Genomic DNA, 19,446 nt, shown 5'->3' with positions numbered 1-19,446 from the left:
TTATGCACATATGTAACATCTTTTGCTAGGATAGATGACCACTGCTTGTCCAGAATGTGAAAAGTGAAAGATTGTGACTAAACAAAATTTTAATGCACAGATAATACCACCAGAAAATATTTTAGCCTTTTAAATAAATGTTGTTATTGATGTTAAGCTCACCATGGAAAACATCATATATTGTTATGTATATTAACATACATAATATACTAGGTTAATTATTTAGACTGAAGTGCAACATAACTAGATTCTAAATAATCTATTTTTCAAAACACACAACCGTCCAAACAGTAAAAGTAAAGTCCAAATTAAGAATATTTCATTCTTAAGAATTGTTTAATTTAAAGTGGTTTAGTTGTAATAGATGGTTATAGATTCAAAATAGTTTTCAAGAGTGTACAAAAGATACTATTTTTTTCTAGCATCAACTAAATTAGACATATTACATTGAGAAAAATGTTTCTCATTTCTTTCCTGTTACCTTTATTGATTTCATTGCAGAGATGTTAACATAAGAAACAGATTATTTTGTTATCTAATTTTACCTTCCAAAAGACAGAAGCAGATGAAAAATGTGAGGTTCTTTCCTGTTAGCTTTTTTGAATTAGCTGCTTTAGATTTTAAAAGGTTAGTTCCTAAAGAAGTAACCTTGTAAATAATTTTAATGTCCTCCTCTAGTGCAGGGTAGGCAAACTTGGCTCTTTTATGACTCAAGGACTTCAACTCCCAGAATTCCTGAGCCAGCATAGCTCAGCTTGGAAACCTCTCTCTTTCCCCTCAGTGTGGCTGGCTCAGGATTTCAGGGAGTTGAAGTCCACGAGTCATAAAAAAGAGCCAAGATTGCCTACTCCTAAAGCCAATAGAGGGAGCTTTTTTTTGCAAAAAAAAAAGGTGCCGGAACACCGTTCTGAGTGTTCTATGAGGAAAAAAAGCCCTGATGCATATCACACACACACACACACACTCTACATGTATATATTATATATTTTATATGCTTCCCAAGGCATTTCCTCTTCAGTCAGTGCGGCCGAGGCAAGCCGAAAGATTGAACACCCCAGGGCTAAAGTGTCATTGAATTGCTGAATCTAGCTTGTCAATCATGCAGCATTCTTGGCAGCATCACATTTTTCTGAAATGTTTTTAGTGTTCTTCAGTCTGTTGTTATGGAGTTTCTCAATGGTCTCTTTTTTTAAGCTTTAACAAGTCTGACTCTCACAGCTATATCTCTGTTATGAGAGATTAAGGGAAGGTGAACTATAATGCACCATTCTGATATTACTTCAGGTAAAAGGTTGCCTTTAAATCAAAGCCCATGCCTCAAAAAACGTAAGGAACTCCTTTAAAGAATAAAGTATTTACTTCAGTTAAAAGTTATTCAGATTGCAGTAGGCCAGGGGTGTCAAACTGCCAGCCCGCGGGTTGGACGTGTCATCCGGAAGCCGTGCCCACCCCATCGCCAGCAATGGCGAAAAGGCTGTGATACGTTGCACAACGTCACATGACGTCGCGAGTTTGACATGTCTGCAGTAGGCTATGAAAAATTCCATGCAGATTGATGAATATATTTGAAGAGAATGATTTACATGGTTGCAAAAGAAGAGATATTTCTTCTTCAAACCTTTCCTTTCCCTGTCAATCCATAAGCAGAGGTGGGCTTTTTGTGGAGGGCATTCTAGGTGAGGAGGAGTGGTTTTCTGACCCTCTTCTGCTGGCATAGAATTGCAAGCTAATAATTTGGGGTGGGTGGGTGGGAATGTAGCTGAATCATTTAAATCTCTTCTTATATCTGTAAATAAAGCCCTTGGCAGGTAAGTAACTCTCTGTAGATGCTGTCCACTTACAGTCTGATTATCCATCTAAAATGAGATCACATGTCACAATATGGTCTGCTTTTGCAACATCGTGTCAAACTACCGGTCTTGCTTAATCCACTCTTACAATTTCTTTGCTACTTGTAACACTACTAAATAATGTCATGGGTCAGTTATAGGTAGTCCTTGACTTATTATTGATTGCTTAGTGACCACTTGAAGTTTTGAGGCTCTCCCTGGGGTACTTAAGAGCCAGATTCAAGTTCTGATGGCCGTTCCCCTCCTCCAGCAAGAACATGACCGCACTTTGGGTGCCCAGCAACTGGCCCACATTTATGGTCATTTGCATCACCCCCTGTAAAATTGAGTCACGTGGGTCACCCAATTTACAACCATCGTGACTTACAATTGTGATGTCCAGGCTCCATAACAGTCATAACACAAGGACTACTAACTTTTTCTTTACAGATTGGTATAATTTGGATTTGTTATGCATTGCTTAAGCCTAATGTGGGATCAAAATACAAGATAGTGTAATACAAGAGTCCTGGTGGACAATCACTTAAATATGAGCAAGCAGTGTGCTGCAGCTGCCAAAAAAGCCAACACAGTGCTAGGCTGCATTAACAGAGGGATAGAATCAAGATCACGTGAAGTACTAATACCACTTTACAATACCTTGGTAAGGCCACACCTGGAATACTGCATCCAGTTTTGGTCACCACGATGTAAAAAAGATGTTGAGACTCTAGAAAGAATACAGAGAAGAGCAACAAAGATGATTGGGGGACTGGAGGCTAAAACATAAAGGGAACGGTTGCTGGAATTGGGTATGTGTAGTTTAACAAAGAGAAGGGTGAGGGGTGACATGACAGCAGTGTTCCAATATCTCAGGGGCTGCCACAAAGAAGAGGGAGTCAAGCTATTCTCCAAAGCACCTGAAAGCAGGACAAGAAGCAATGGATGAAAACTAGTCAAGGAGAGAAGCAACCTAGAACTAAGGAGAAACTTCCTGACAGTTAGAACAATTAACCAGTGGAACAACCTGCCTCCAGAAGTGGTGAATGCTCCAACACTGGACGTTTTTAAGAAGAGACTGGCCAGCCATTTGTCTGAAATGGTATAGGGTTTCCTGTCTGAGCAGGGGGTTGGACTAGATGACCTCCAAGGTCCCTTCCAACTTATTATTATTATTAAGATTACACTAAAAACGAATGTCCTCCACACTCCCCAGTCAATTATACCATCAAGAGGGTTCTTGGAAACACCAGAGACAGACAGAATGCTTCGCTTTCCTTTTTCACGTCAGATATGACATCAATAAAAGTAGTTTTTGAACACCGTCGAAATAGATTTTGTTTTTTTTTTTCAGAATTCAGCTTTGTATTTCTGTACTCCACTTTTTAATACATTCCACCCAATCTGCCTTTTCCATTGTCAATGAGTAGCTATTAAGTTAAGGATATGATATGATTAGGTCAAACTCAGCTTATGGCACAACTTTTTTCACAGCCCATAGTTACTCTTCCTTCACTTAAGATTGTCCTCATAGCAGCTCTTTGTAGAACCACTACACCATGAATTACATTTAGCACACATGGTTCTGGGAATTTGGTACAGCTTGTGGAAGCATCACTTCTCTAGTTGTTTATATAGTGGCTGATAAAAGTTGTTTGCATAAATTTACAGATTAGGATTTACTGTGTTGGCTCTTCTCATGAAACTGAAACAACAAGATGATGATGATGGTGATGATACTTTTTCCCCCTCCCAGGTATCCCCGCTATTAAAATCATTATGCCTGCTTTATCACCTACAATGGAAGAAGGAAATATAGTGAAATGGCTGAAAAAAGAAGGTAAGTATGAGCTATTAAAATACTGTCTTGAATATTGAAATATATCTTTTACAATATAATCTTCTCCTGATTCTTTTTTCCATAAAAAATATATTATTATAATGCTGCTACTCCATTAGTCTTGATATGTGTTGTGGATTTAGCATGTATAATTTTATCAGTTTTACAGAGTATTGAAGATGTCATTAATCCATATATTTATTAAATTTGCACCATTATAGTTTTGGTTGGATGTACGGATTAAACAATGTATGATTATTGTATAAATGAAGGTAATTAAATTATGTAAGAGAAACTTACTAATCAATTTTCTATTTATACATAAGCAGTTTTCTAAGGAAAACTTGAAAAGTATTTATGGTTGCTGATGTAACTAAAATCTCATGAAGGGTTTGGTTATAGCAAATGGAACAAATTGCATTGTTGAATTTATTGAATAGGTAAGTAGCTCACTTCCTTGTGATCCTTTTCCTTTCCCCCCCCCCCAGTTTTAAATTTATTTATTTATTTATTTATTTATTTATTTATTTATTTATTTATTTATTTATTTATTTATTTTTCTATACCTCCCTATTCCTGAAGGACTCAGGGCGGTTTACAGGGCAATATTTAAAAGACAATATAAATTAAGATAAAAATAGAATTAAAAAGAATTAAATTAATAATAGCCCAACAATAAAACAATGTTAAAACTTAAAACTAAAAACCCCCTCAGTCCAGGCCAGATAGATCGAAAAGCCAGGTTTTCAGGTCCCAGCGAAACGAGCGCAGGTCGGGGGCGGTCCGGAGTTCCACAGGTAAATCATTCCAAAGGGCAGGCGCGCCCACAGAGAATGCCCTCCCTCTGGGGATCACCCGCCGGCATTCCCTGACCGGCGGCACCAATGAAATGTCTGCAGAAATCTAATGCTGATTTTGAAACATTTCCTAGTGGCTGTTGTTTACAATTGCCATTTCAAAGGAACATGATCTACCTACATCATTACCCTTCTATATTCCCTGCATTTTGTTTTTACTAAATATAGCAGAGGAAGTAGAACTCAAAATTGTACATGTCATTTCAGTGACTTGGCTGTTAACATACTTAACATAATTGTGCAATCTTTAAGTCTTTGATGTGGAAAATTATGAGAAATCAAATTTAGGGCTTAGGCAGGTCAGTTTGCTTTCTTTCAGTAAGACAATTAAATGACCTTTTCCCTTTTTTAATAAAATCATCATTTTACACAATGTCGGTCAAATGGCAGAGAATCAAACCTTTGTTGCTTCAATTTACTAGAGAGGAAGTACTGAATATGCTACACGTTTTGACTTCAGAACCATTCAGGAACCTATCCAGTTTAGTTCATTTTAAATGGAAGGTGTCTAACCAACTTTTAGTTGACAAAGAATTCTGGATCGATTAACTCATTAATATATAGAAATCCAAAGGTGTGTGTTACTGAATTTAGGAAAAAAATGCATTTCAAAGATAGTATTTTATATAGAAATTCATCTTTTTTTAACTTCTGAAATTAAATACAGATTTCTAATAGGATTTTTCTTCCCTTTAGGAACTTCCAAAGCAATTTCAAATTACTGCTTCAATTTGTTTTGTGTGAGTGTATGGGGGGGAAAAAGGGAGAAATGGGACAGTACTGTGCTGCTTATTTAGAGAGATTTTTAATACTAAAATATCAGATTGCATGAAATTTCTGTTTGCAAGCTTATTGTAATTTATTACTTAGGCCAATTTTGCTTATTCTTAACTACCTGGCATCCTTTATTGACACAAGGCTGTTTTTTCTCTACTCTTGGATAAATTTGGTTTCCTTCTCTTCCTGGGAACATTGCCTTATAGTTGCCCAGTTAGTCCTTTTTCCTTTTAATCCTGGGTATTGCTATGAAATTCATTCTGTAAACTTCTTTTGACTCAGGCTCTCATCCTTCGTTTCTGTTGCTGATTTATATAGTTCCCATAATTCCTAGTTAGCCTTTTATCAGTGGTTAGGAATGCAGTACTGCAGGCTATTTGTGCTGATTGCCAGCTGCCAGCAATTCAGTTCTCACCCGCTCAAGGTTGACTCAGCCTTCCATCCTTCCGAGGTTGGTGAAATGAGGAGCCAGATTGTTGAAGGCAATAGGCTGACTCTGTAAACCGCTTAGAGAGGGCTGTAAAAGGACTGTGAAGTGGTATATAAATCTAAGTGCTATTGCTTTTGCTACTGCCGTCTTAACAGGTATGGAAAGAAATACATTGAACAAGGGCTTATGCAAATCAATTAATCTCTGTTATTCTTTCTATACTGAATTAGATTTGAAAACAATTCTAATACAGCTGGCTGTACATCAACCAGCCGTTAGTATCACTTTTCCTTCTACTATGTTTTACATATGGGCACAAACAATAAAAGTAAGGACGCCATATTAATTTCATCCTTAATTCCACCTTATTGACACAGTTCTAACTTGACCAGACATTAATTTTTAGCTTTTGAATCTATTCTTTGTCCTTGTTCCTCATATGACAACTTGGTATTTAACTTTCTTCTCTTCTAGGTGAATAAAGCTGAACACTGGCAATTACCAATGTTGGAGATATCTAGATTTTGAACATTTAGTACACAAAGATGTTGTACATTCCTGCTAGAATCAGGAAGTTATAGTAATAGAATTGTATTTAGTTTAAAAATAATGATAAGTAATAAGGATATGATAATACTTACAATGCCCATTATATGATCATATCCTTTGTAAATGTCCAATTATGTATTGAAATGCACTTTTTTATGTAAAAACAAATTATTTAGTATCTGTTCATTGCAGTTTTTAACAAAACTCATTGTTTTAAGTTAATTGATTTTACTTTTAAATTGCAAACTATAATTTAGTTCATAAACGTAATATAAGCTATGAATTAAAATTTATGAAATTTGTTGAAAAGATTGAATTTTATTTTCATTTTACAGGAGAAGTGGTGAACGTTGGAGATGCCCTGTGTGAAATTGAAACAGATAAAGCAGTGGTTACCATGGAATCAAGTGATGATGGCATATTAGCTAAAATAATGGTAGGTGTAATTTAAGTATTATTAAGTTTCACTAAACGTAGATTTATTTTTCCTGGTTTTTAGTATTTTATTAGAATTCCTTGACCTGGTACTCCAGATTAGGATACAAATCCCAGAATTTTAAACCACAATGACTGAAAATTATTTTTATTGCAATTTCTGCAAGTAGGAACAATGCTAAATTGGTGGGGCACATAAATAAATGTGTTTGGTTGATGTTACATTACCTTTTGTGAAACTACTGAATTATTAGTATTCACTTGAATGAATATTTAGATCTTTCATCACATTTATTTGTTTATTAAAATTGATATGGGTACCAACTCACTCTCAGTGACTCCAGGTGGATTAAAAAGCCCAATATTTTTTCTGTCTTCTTTTATATGACATCAAAAATTGCTTTATGAATATTTGCTATTTTAAAACCATAATTGGCAGAATTTAAAAAAAATGCTATATTGAAATAGGTTTACAGATTTCTGCAACAGTGATACAACTACAGTCCCACAAGTCTGCTCAGCTAGACTCCTAGAACATTAGAAAGCATCTTTCTTTGCTTTCAAGTTATGTTTATTAAATTTTTATTTATGATCAGTTCATTTTAGGATGACTTATTCTAAAATGGGGGATATGAGGAATCATAAAAAGCATAAATCACATGGTTAGAAATCTAAACTAGGAACTGGGTAAGCTGTGAAGAAATCAAAAACATTATCCTAAGAATGAGAATGTGAATAAAGCCATTTTGAATTGAAAATATTGTCCGGGGAAAATTGTCAAATCAATAAGGAAATAAACTTTTAATGTGGACGAACATGATCGCAGTTAGCAGGCATATATTATTTGGCTAGTATATATTATTTAGTCTGTGGGTATACTACCAAATCAGTACAGATTTATAGCAATTTACAAAACAGCTAACAGAAAGTTTAGTCCTTCTCTTCTACAATACTATTGACTTGTTAACAATACATTTTCATTGAAAATGTAACCTTTTTCAGATGCTAACTTTTTTATTAGCTTGAACATAAAATATATTTTGGTAAATGTATTTATTATTCATATGACTAGGCTTGTTTTGGTTTCAGAAAATGATTGCTAGGTGAATCTGACAAACACCTGCTTTTGAAATCATGTGATTATACAATATTGCCTAACACCATGTTTTGGTTTGAGAGAAATATGTCGCACGTTACATAATTCTTAGGTTGAGTAAATATCTTTTTGCAATGCCAATATGATGAGTAGTTGTAAATAGTAGGGACTCAAATATTTGTAAATTAAAAATACTGCCAATGAAGGAGATAGACAGAAAAGATCGCTAACCATTGAAAGCCTTGTGCAAAAGCACTTTTGTCAGCATATCTTGTACAAAGTTTTTATTGTATACACTATTATGTCCATGTTAAAACCCTATTATAGCAATATCATACTGTTCGTGATATGAAACATGCAGTTGAAACGTTCTGCTTAACTATGCTTTGCAAATGAGTATCAAAGACAGCTTGATATATGAATGGATTATAAAATATCTTTCTGGGCAGTTAAGAAGAAATCAAGCAAGAAAATTCCTGTCTGGAGTTTAAGATAATGGGGCTGCATCTAAGATGATGGGACCTATCTTCCACAATATAAGATTCATATGTTGGCAGTTTCTTGTGAAACCATAATGAGTGGATTCTGTCAGTCCTCCAGAGATACATCATCAATGCAGTCAAGACTTTCATCTTCTGTAGAATATCAGTGAACCCATTTCCTGCATAAATCTTATTAGAACAGTTGAGACACTTAAGAAACAAAAATCAGTAAATGCTTCTTAATAAATGAAAAAAGTATAGATCATATGGAAAATAAGGTCTTGTGTTGGCATTCATTTGATTTTAATGGATTAGTTAATGTAGTTTCCCCCTTCATGGATTACTGCCTTGTCGTGGCGAAGGGGCTTGCGTAATTCAATGAAGCTATGAGCTATGCCGTGCAGGGCCACCCAAGACGGACAGGTCATAGCAGAGAGTTCTGACAAAACGTGATCCACTGGAGAAGGAAATGGCAACCCACTCCAGTATCTTTGCCATGAAAACCCTATGGACAGTACCAAAAGGCAAAACGATATGACGCTGGAAGATGAGCCCCTCAGGTCGGAAGGCGTCCAATATGCTACTGGGGAAGAGCAGAGGGCTAGTACTAGTAGCGCCAGAAAGAATGAAGCGACTGGGCCAAAGCCGAAAGGACGCTCAGCTGTGGATATGTCTGGTGGTGAAAGGAAAGTCCGATGCTGTAAAGATTTTTTCTCCATAGGAACCTGGAATGTAAGATCCATGAATCAAGGCAAGCTGGACGTGGTCAAACAAGAGATGACAAGACTGAACATCGACATCTTAGGTATCAGCGAACTAAAATGGACAGGAATGGGTGAATTTAATTCAGATGACCATCAGGTATACTACTGCGGACAAGAATCCCTCAGAAGAAATGGAGTAGCCTTCATAGTCAATAAAATAGTAGGAAAAGCAATACTGGGATACAATCCTCAAAATGACAGAATGATCTCAGTTCGAATCCAAGGCAAACCATTCAATATCACAGTAGTCCAAGTCTATGCCCCAACCACCGGTGCTGAAGAGGATGAAATTGACCGGTTCTATGAAGCCCTACAGCACCTTATAGAACTAACACCAAAAAATGATGTCCTTATCATCATGGGGGATTGGAATGCTAAAGTAGGAAGCCAAAAGATAACCGGAATAACAGGCAAGTTTGGCCTTGGAGTACAAAATGAAGCAGGGCACAGGCTGATAGAATTTTGTCAAGAGAATACGATGGTCATAGCAAACACCCTTTTCCAACAACCCAAGAGACGGCTCTACACATGGACATCACCAGACGGTCAACACAGAAATCAGATTGACTATGTACTCTGCAGCCAAAGATGGAGAAGCTCTATACAGTCAATAAAAACAAGACCAGGAGCTGACTGTGGCTCAGACCATGAGCTTCTTGTTGCAAAGTTTAGGCTTAAACTGAAGAAAGTAGGGAAAAGCACTAGGCCAGTCAGGTATGAATTAAATCATATCCCTGTTGAATATACAGTAGAGGTGACAAATAGATTTAAGGAATTAGATCTGATAGACAGAGTGCCTGAAGAACTATGGACAGAGGTTCGCAACATTGTACAAGAGGTAGCAACCAAAACCATCCCAAAGAAAAAGAAATGCAAGAAAGCAAAATGGCTGTCTGAGGAAGCTTTGCAAATAGCTGAGGAAAGGAGGGAAGCAAAAGGCAAGGGAGAAAAAGAAAGATACGCCCAATTGAATGCAGAATTCCAGAGAATAGCTAGAAGAGATAAGAATGACTTCTTAAATGAACAGTGCAAAGAAATAGAAGAAAACAATAGAATAGGGAGGACCAGAGATCTTTTCAAGAAAATTGGAGAGATGAAGGGAACGTTCAATGCAAAAATGGGCATGATAAAGGACCAAAATGGCAGGGACCTAACAGAGGCAGAAGAGATTAAGAAGAGATGGCAAAATTACACAGAAGAACTATACAAGAATGAGCTTAACGTCCCTGATAATCACAATGAGGTGGTCACTGACCTCGAGCCAGACATCCTAGAATGTGAAGTGAAGTGGGCCTTAGAAAAGCTGAGCAACAACAAAGCTAGTGGAGGTGACAGTATTCCAGCTGAGCTATTCAAAATCTTAAAAGACGATGCAGTAAAAGTGCTACACTCAATTTGCCAGCAAATTTGGAAAACTCAACAGTGGCCACAGGATTGGAAAAGATCAGTTTACATTCCAATTCCAAAGAAAGGCAGTGCCAAAGAATGTTCAAACTATCGCACCATTGCACTCATTTCTCATGCTAGTAAAGTTATGCTTAAAATCCTACAAGCTAGACTCCAGCAGTATGTGGATCGAGAACTACCAGAAGTACAGGCAGGATTTCGAAGAGGCAGAGGAACTAGAGATCAAATTGCCAACATACGCTGGATCATGGAAAAAGCTAGAGAGTTCCAGAAAAACATCTACTTCTGCTTCATTGACTATGCTAAAGCCTTTGATTGTGTGGATCATAACAAACTGTGGCAAGTTCTTAAAGAGATGGGAGTACCAGAACATCTTATTTGTCTCTTGAGAAACCTATATGCGGGCCAAGAAGCAACAGTGAGAACTGGACACGGAACCACTGATTGGTTCCAAATTGGGAAAGGAGTCCGGCAAGGCTGTATACTGTCGCCTTGCCTATTTAACTTATATGCAGAGCACATCATGAGAAAGGCAGGGCTAGATGAATCAAAAGTTGGAATTAAGATTGCTGGAAGAAATATCAACAACCTAAGATATGCAGATGATACCACTCTAATGGCAGAAAGTGAAGAGGAACTGAAGAGTCTCTTGTTGCGAGTGAAGAAGGAGAGTGCAAAAGTTGGGTTGAAACTAAACATTAAGAAAACTAAGATCATGGCATCCGGCCCTCTTAATTCCTGGCAAATAGATGGGGAAGAAATGGAGGTAGTGACAGATTTTATTTTCCTGGGCTCCAAGATCACTGCAGATGGGGACTGTAGTCAAGAAATTAAAAGACGCTTGCTCCTAGGGAGGAAAGCCATGGCAAATCTAGACAGCACACTAAAAAGCAGAGACATCACCCTGTCAACAAAAGTGCGTATAGTCAAGGCTATGGTCTTCCCAGTTGCAATGTATGGCAGTGAAAGTTGGACCATAAGAAAGGCTGAGCGCCAAAGAATTGAGGCCTTTGAACTCTGGTGCTGGAGAAGACTCCTGCGAGTCCCTTGGACTGCAAGGCGATCAAACCGGTCAGTCCTAGAGGAGATCAACCCTGACTGCTCTTTAGAAGGCCAGATCCTGAAGCTAAAACTCAAATACTTTGGCCACCTAATGAGGAGGAAGGACTCACTGGAGAAGAGCCTAATGCTGGGAAAGATTGAGGGCAATAGAAGAAGGGGACGACAGAGAATGAGGTGGCTGGATGGAGTCACTGAAGCAGTAGGCGTGAGCTTAACTGGACTCCAGAAGATGGTAGAGGACAGGAAGGCCTGGAGGAACATTGTCCATAGGGTCGCGATGGGTCGGACACGACTTCGCAACTAACAACAAAAATAATGTAGTTTCATCACAATTAGTTTTAGATCTTTTTCTTGAAAGATCTTTTATTCTACTTTTTTGTAATTTCAACTTTTTTTAGAAGCAGCTTATGTTTAATATAGTAGTAAGCTTGCAACTTCCCCAATTTTAATAGTGTGCAGCAGAGTGTACAGAAAGAGTACAAGGTGGGGCAAGTGATAAAATACGGGTTGTTTGGGGTATTGTACTGGTAGGTAGCAACGTAATGAAACTAAAAGGTGTGAAGCTTGTACTGTGACATCATAGCAGAGGCCTCAACAATTTGGGTAGCTGTAGACTCCTATCACACCCTTCATCCAATAGTTAAACATTTTAATGTGGTTAGTTTTTCAAATCCAGTTATTCCTATCTTAATGGCATATGGTAAGTCCCAATATTTTTAATTGATTTGAGCGCACATTTCATTGAAACAATAATATGTTGACGATTTTTAGAATGGGCCAGTCATTTTTTTTCTGGAAATCAAGGAAAAATTGGTATATTTAATTATAACTATCTCATCTGTTGTATCTTCCTATTTAGTTTCAGATAGACAAAGGTGAACATTTCTTAACTATATTTACAAATTTGTTCTAGTAAAGATCATTAACAGTATTTGAAAAATGAAGTATATCATCTATTTCACTTAAAATCAAAGGAACCTCTCAAAACTTTTATTAATGACTCCTCAGCTTTGGAATTCTTTACGTTTCAAATGAAACATAGAAAAGAAAGAAGAAACAAAACTGGATGGTAATGAGAGGAACTGATAACTGGACAGGGGAGGAAAAGGAGAAAAAGGAAGTCAACCAGGTGCCAACAAGGACTAAATTTATTAGGCAGTCTCTCTGAAGCAGTAACTAATATTGAGGCTAGTCTTGAAAGACATTTAAATATTCCAGAGGTTTGCAACTAGTTGTAGTTCCTGTTCCTTAGCTGTCAGTTTTCTATTTAATAGCAGATGTAAGGATCCCCAAAAACCTCAATCACATGCAGTTACTGTGAAGGACTCTGTTTTTCATCAAGTAAATATAATATAAGGTATATAATGTGACTAGCATAAAATTATTAGTATCTTACAAATGAAGGCAAATATACGTGTCCCAGGATAATATTGCAGATGCAATCTGGGTCAGTCACTGGAACCAGAGGTTTTATCTTCCGAGCTTTTGGACTTGTGCTGGAGCCCATCTTCAGAGAACTTCTTTCTAACAGAATGTGTGCTGTTCTGTGTATGGTATTTATACGCCTGTTGTAAGTGGCTTTTTAGATGTTCACTGGGGTGTGTTGATGGGTGGCTTTTAAGTCATTAGCTGTCGTTTGCTTGTGCTGCTCAGCCCTCGCCTTCTAAGTACTTGATAGGCTGGTGATAAATCAGCAGTCCTGTTGACTGACGAGAGGCCTGCTTCCCAGACATCAATCACTTCCCTGGCTGTTTTTGTGTCTGCTCGTTCAACAATCTTAGTCGCTGCAAAGTTGAATGTGTGTCCTTGTTCATTGCAGTGTGAAGCTACCAATGAATTCAGGTCTCCTCATCTGACTGCTCGCTTGTGTTCTTGCAATCTGGTGGTTAATTAATCCAATAACTTAAAAGTCACCCTTCAATACACCCCAATCAACATCTAAAAAAGCCACTTACAACAGGCACTATAAGATGGGCTCCAGCAGGAATCTGACAGCTCAGAAGACAAAATCCCTGGTCCCAGTGACCGACCCAGATTGGATCCTGTTAGCATATTAGTTTGATTGTATGTTTGCAGACTGGGATTGATTTAATTTTTAAAAGTGGTTGTTCAGTAAATGATGCAAAAAAACAGGTTAACTTCATAAGTCTGCAGTATTATTCTGTGTTTCTATTTCAGAAGGAAGAGGGGAGCAAAAATGTGCACTTGGGTGTACTAATTGGTTTGCTAGTAGAAGAAGGACAAGACTGGAAGCAAGTTGATATACCAAGTGATGCACCTTCTGAGTCTGTGACATCATCAGCATCAACAGCCTCTTCCCCAGCTCTTTCTGCTACCCTCCCATTAGCACATAAAATAGACAAGCACCCTGGAAAAGTACAGTAAGTCTCTGCGTACCTCATGCACTGATCTATTTCAGTACATATTTCTATTCAGTCCTCTATAGAATTTTGTATTTTTTGTGTGAGAAACTAGATTGTTGCTGATTCATAAAAATCCCATAACAATATCCTATTCTAAAAGTTGCAGAATAATCAGAAAATAAGCAAAGTTTATATTTTAGCCTATCTTCTCACACCAATTTGTACTTTGTACTCTTATTAATAGAGTTTATTGAATTCCCAACAATTCTAATTTCAGTCCATTTATTCTTAGTGATACTACTGGCAGCAGTGTTATAGTAGTAACGAGCTCTAAAAATGATGCTTCTCTCTGCACTATCAATGGTATAGAAATAGGAAATGAAATAAGTGGAAGGAGAAGCCTTTATATCAGTACATTTTTGGATGGAAAACCTTATTTATTTACAGTGTTTATAGAACACTGACTCCAAGAAACTAACCGCCAAAACAACCAATACATCAGTAGTCAATTTGATGCATCCATACAAATCCATACAGTCCACAAAACAACAATAAAAGTATTCCAGCAGCTCAAGTCCAACCCCTAATGTCAGTATTATTATTGTGTGTTAGATATCAAAGGACTCATAAAATGTTCAGTTGTGACTGCCATACAAAATTCAGCAAAATTCATCATTTTCATCTCCAGAGGCAAGGTGTTCATTTTCATCTCCAGAGGCAAGGGACATAGATGCAATAAATCTTTTCCTATAAAATTTACTGTTGATGTATTGGTTGTCTTAACATTTCAGTGAATTTAAGAATAGAGATTTTTTTAAAACTAAATAGACCAGGCTGTGGACAAGGTATCTTAAAACATGACTAAAAGAAGTACCGTATTTTTCAGACCATAAGACGCACTTTTCCCCTCCCAAAAGTGGGTGAAAAGCGAGGTGCGTCTTATGGTCGGAAGGTAAGCGAAAACACTTGTCTCCCGTTCAGTCAACGCAGTCCATCAGCTCCATTGGAGAGACGTGATTGAATGAAGACATGGAATTCTCCACCCCGCCCCTGTGATTGGTCGGCAGGGGAGGAAATACGGACGTGCCTGCCATGCCTTCTGACTGCCTCCCCCTCCCTGCGCGCGCACATTTTCTTTCTTTCACCTCGCTGCTAAAGAAATAGTTTTTGCTAAACTAAACCTCATAGGCGACTTGCCCCAGCAAAGCCGTGAGGAGTTGTCCCTGCAGGTTTCTCTGCGAAGTTTATTGGAAGTGATTTCCCATTTGCAAGATAATACTGCTAATTGTTTGAAATTGCTTCGGCATCTTAGAAAACCTATACAGGGAAAAGAAACTACCGGTACCTACCTTTCTTTCTTTCTTTCTTCCTCCCTCCCTCCCTCCTTTCTTTCTTTCTTCCTTCCTTCTCTTCCTTCCTTCCTTCTCCCTTCCTTCCTTCTTTCTTTCTCTCTCTCTCTCTTCCTTGCTCCCTCCATCCTCCCTCCTTTCTTCCTTCCTTCCTTCCTTCTTCCTTCCTTCCTTCCTTCCTTCCTTCCTTCTTTCTCTCCTTTCTTTCTTTCTTTCTTTCTTTCTTTCTTTCTTTCTTTCTTTCTTTCTTTCTTTCTTTCTTTCTTTCTTTCTTTCTTTCTTTCTTTCTTTCTTTCTCTCTATCTCTCTCTTTCTTCATCCCTCCCTCCTTCCTTCCTTCTCTCTCTCTCCCCTCCTTCCTTCCTAGTATACCGGTACTATTTGGTTCAGAATATTTTTTTCTTGTTTTCCTGCTCTAAAAACTGGGTGCGTCTTATGGTCAGGTGCGTCTTATGGTCCAAAAAATATGGTACCTGATATTTTATCCTACACACTTCTGATCCACATTGATTAATTCTTTCTTAATTTTAACTCATAGGATGTCTCTAATATATCCCAATATGATATTTTCCATTTGGTTAAAATTGTTAATAGGTTTCAGCTTTTGGCTATAGTTGTATCTTTTTTTAAGTTGTCATATAACATTATAATTTATTAAAGGGCAAAATGGATGGGGTATTTTTTCATTTGTAGGTAATTCCTTTTGTATCTGTAAAGAAGAAAAGCATTAATATTTGGGGCAAACTTTTATCAGTTCAGGAATCATCACTTTAAAAGCAAATATAATATACTTGCAGCAAAGCAGTATTTCTTTCAAGATGGGTTAAACTATGTCCTATCATCCTGGTAATTATCACGTTCACTAGAGCTAATTGAATTGTATACCAACACATCTGGAAAGTTTGTGTCGGCAAAATATTCTTAAATATGGTTGTTTTTGGTTATTGTTTCCATAGATAAATTATTTTTAATTTTTAAAGATTATTGTGTAAGATTTCAGCATCACTTTAATAATCAGATAGAATTGTTTTGACATTTAAATTTGAGAATAAACTTATCAAAATATGAACTGTGTGGTGTATATATTTATTTAATAAATGATGCGTTACTTTTTTTATGTCTCATTGATACAGTTGAACCATTGCCTTTTAGGTTTCGCTTAAGTCCTGCTGCCCGTAATATTTTGGAGACACATGGAGTTGATGCAAGTCATTGCACACCCACAGGACCTCGAGGAATTTTCACAAAAGAGTATGCGAAATGTGAACGTTTTCTTAATGTATCAAATTCTATAAAATATGTTCCTTCTAATTTTTGTAAGAACCAACAATATCAGTTGGTATCTTAACTTTCCTAGCAAATGGAACTCTCTATCAGTTGTAGTAAGTCAAAAACAGAAAAGGGGATGGGGATGAGGGAATTTGTCAATTAAAACTGTGACGGTGGTGGTGTAGAAGTGCCATGAGAGTATTTTAAGTTGCATACTGAGTAAAAACCTATGGTGAATCAATCACACAGGTACAGAAATAATAAAATTTAGGTGGGAAAGTAAGAGGAAGAAAGAGAAAGGGTGAACCAGTATTTTTCAAACTTGACAGCTTTAAGATGTCAGACTTAAACAGTTTACAGAGCAAATACTGCACCATGCCAATATTAAGTTTAACATTGGCTTGGCAGCATTGGGGGAAATTGGAAGATCATCAAAGAGATGGATGAATGGGATCAAGTGGACTGTTGCGGTTTATAATGGAAGAGCAACAGTTATCACCAGGGACAAGCAGGCATCTTCCCATACAGTCATCAAAGGTTAGGCTGAGTCACTGATACCAGACCAAAGTCATGTAGAATAAAGAAATTACGCAAACATTTAAAGCAGCTGATTTTTGTTGGAAAATGGATACTTCAAGATTGAGTCATACAGACTCCTCTTTCACAAGCAACATCAGGTTTTCTTCCATCCAGCTCCTCGCTGGCTGCCACAATTGCGAAAATGCTATGCTCTGAAAGAATTAAAGCAGTTACAGTAGTAGTTTCTGATTCTATTTGTAGAATGGCGGGCCCATTTGCACAATCTAGCAATCCTACCAGGGCTGCACTGCCTCTATTTGCACTGAAATTAATTGAAAGACACTTTGGAATGATGGAGCTGTGTATCATACAGACTCCTTGGTAATAAAAGATTTTAGAGCTTACACAAGAATCCTTATCTGGCATTTTCTAAATCAGTTATAGTAGTTGAAATTATTATGCTTAGATTTATGAGTGATAGTTTCATAACTCTGGGCTTTTTATTTCTTTTAATAAACGATCTGTCTTTCGTAACAGGGCGCTTAAATATTGCTACCTTCTCAGAGATAATGGGAAGCCATCTGCTAAGTGCCGATACTAAAATGGCATAGTAGATTTTTGTATTAAAAACAGTGCTTTTTTGTAAAAGAAAAAGGTGCCGGAACTCACACATGTCATACAACCCGCCTTGCCTACCCTACAAGGTTCCATCTAAAAAAGGTGCCGGAACTCCATTCTGAGCTTTCTATGAGAAAAAAAGCCCTGATTAAAAATGAATAAATACAACCTCTATTTTGTTCCTGTTGTGACCCGATTTAGACAGAAGAGTAAGCTGAATACATAATACCTCACATGTAACAGTAACTAATTATCAGGAATCTTTAGTAATTGTAAAAATGTAAATGTAATTTATAGTATATAATTAGTTCATGGCAAATGGGAAACCTCTTGGTCACTGAAATAAAGTAATTAATTTTCCCTGGTGGCCATGGACATGTAACACCGGTTTTGTACAAGGACAAAAGTTAATGCTTTTTACCCTTAGACATGTCTTTTAACACTCATCCACCTTATGAGCAGAAGGCTGGCTGGAACCTGTGTATGTTCTAGTTAAAATAAGAGCAAGTTATATTTTCATTATCTTACCAGATGATGGAGGTATCATATGCCAAATAATTCTCCCTATCTACCCTCAATTGTTTATTATAGCCAATAATGCTAACTAAAATAAGCAATGGACTACTTGATGTTGTAGATTTCCACCACCACCACCACCCTGAGTCTGAGAACTGCAGGTGGCAGCAAAACACAATTTTTAGCAAAACTTGATTACAGTAAAAGGCATATTACAGTGAATGGCTAGATACATAGTGCTGAATCTCACAACGTACAATTTTTCATAGAAGTATTTATATTTCCTACAGAGCACATATTTCAAGAAATCTTGATATTTGATTATATATATTTATCAATTCTAGTGTTTTGTTTTGGGGGAGATATCTCTGCCTGTAAAATAGTGTTTTAAAAAGCCCCTTAGAAGCAAAATTGGGTAATAGGTTTGCATTTATTCTGTTCATCATAGTGAACCTTACCTATGGCATGCCCTGAGAGCATAGAAGACTCTGCATTTTGTATTTTTCAGAATTGGCAAAATGAATTGAGTGATTATTTATGGTGAAATTCATACTTAATTGATGTCATTGGCAAAACTCTCATTGATTTCAATAGTCCAGTTGTGTTACTGTAATTGGTAGCTAAAGTCCTAGACATCACAAAAAGATTCATTCATAATAGATAGATTAGCTATGTGCTAGCAAATCAATGTTGACTCTTAGTTACTACATAGAGCTTTTCATAGATGATCTATCACCAACCTGATCCTTCAGGTCTTCCAGTGGTTCACCCTTCAGCTCTGTAATTGAATCTATCTTATCTTGCAGCTAGTTGTCCTGTTTCTCTCCACCTTTCCCATCATAATAATAAAAAAATTGTATTATACTTTATATAATGTGTCCAAAGTTTGATTCGAGCTTGTTATTTATACTTAAGTGAGAACTCTGGATTGATTTGTTCTATAATCCATTTTTTTTGTTTCTTGACTATCCATGGTATTCTGAGGAACCATCTTTCAAAATCATGAATATTCCTTCTAGCCTTCTTCTTCAAAGTATAACTCTCAGTTCCATAGAGTATCAAAAAAGAAAGTATTGCCCACAATACAGGTATTTGTAGGTATCTTGACATTTAAATATCTTTCCTAAGGCTTTCAGTGCTGTCCTACCAAATGCCAGTCTGAGGTCTATTTCTTGACTGCTGGTTCCTGACCATTGAAAGTTAATCCTACAAGGCAGAAACTATCCACTAATTAAATTTATATTTCCTATTTCCAAATATATTTTGATTAAAGGGTTGTCATTA

General features: G+C 36.9%; 1 protein-coding gene across 1 annotated transcript in view; it reads left to right on the top strand.

Moving 5' to 3' along the window:
• PDHX (pyruvate dehydrogenase complex component X) overlaps positions 1-19,446 on the top strand; it is a 41,952-nt gene that overhangs the window by 1,898 nt on the left and 20,608 nt on the right. The window contains exons 2-5 of the mRNA XM_081314768.1: positions 3,586-3,669; positions 6,618-6,718; positions 13,707-13,909; positions 16,393-16,491. Of these exons, the coding sequence (XP_081170894.1) occupies positions 3,586-3,669; positions 6,618-6,718; positions 13,707-13,909; positions 16,393-16,491 (487 nt within the window). The remainder of the gene's footprint in view (positions 1-3,585; positions 3,670-6,617; positions 6,719-13,706; positions 13,910-16,392; positions 16,492-19,446) is intronic.

This window comes from Vipera berus, assembly GCF_964194415.1.
Source record: "Vipera berus genome assembly, chromosome: 1".
Lineage (NCBI taxonomy): Eukaryota > Metazoa > Chordata > Lepidosauria > Squamata > Viperidae > Vipera > Vipera berus.
The sequence above is the reverse complement of the archived record's forward strand: the minus strand, read 5'-3'. Positions and strand labels throughout refer to the sequence as shown.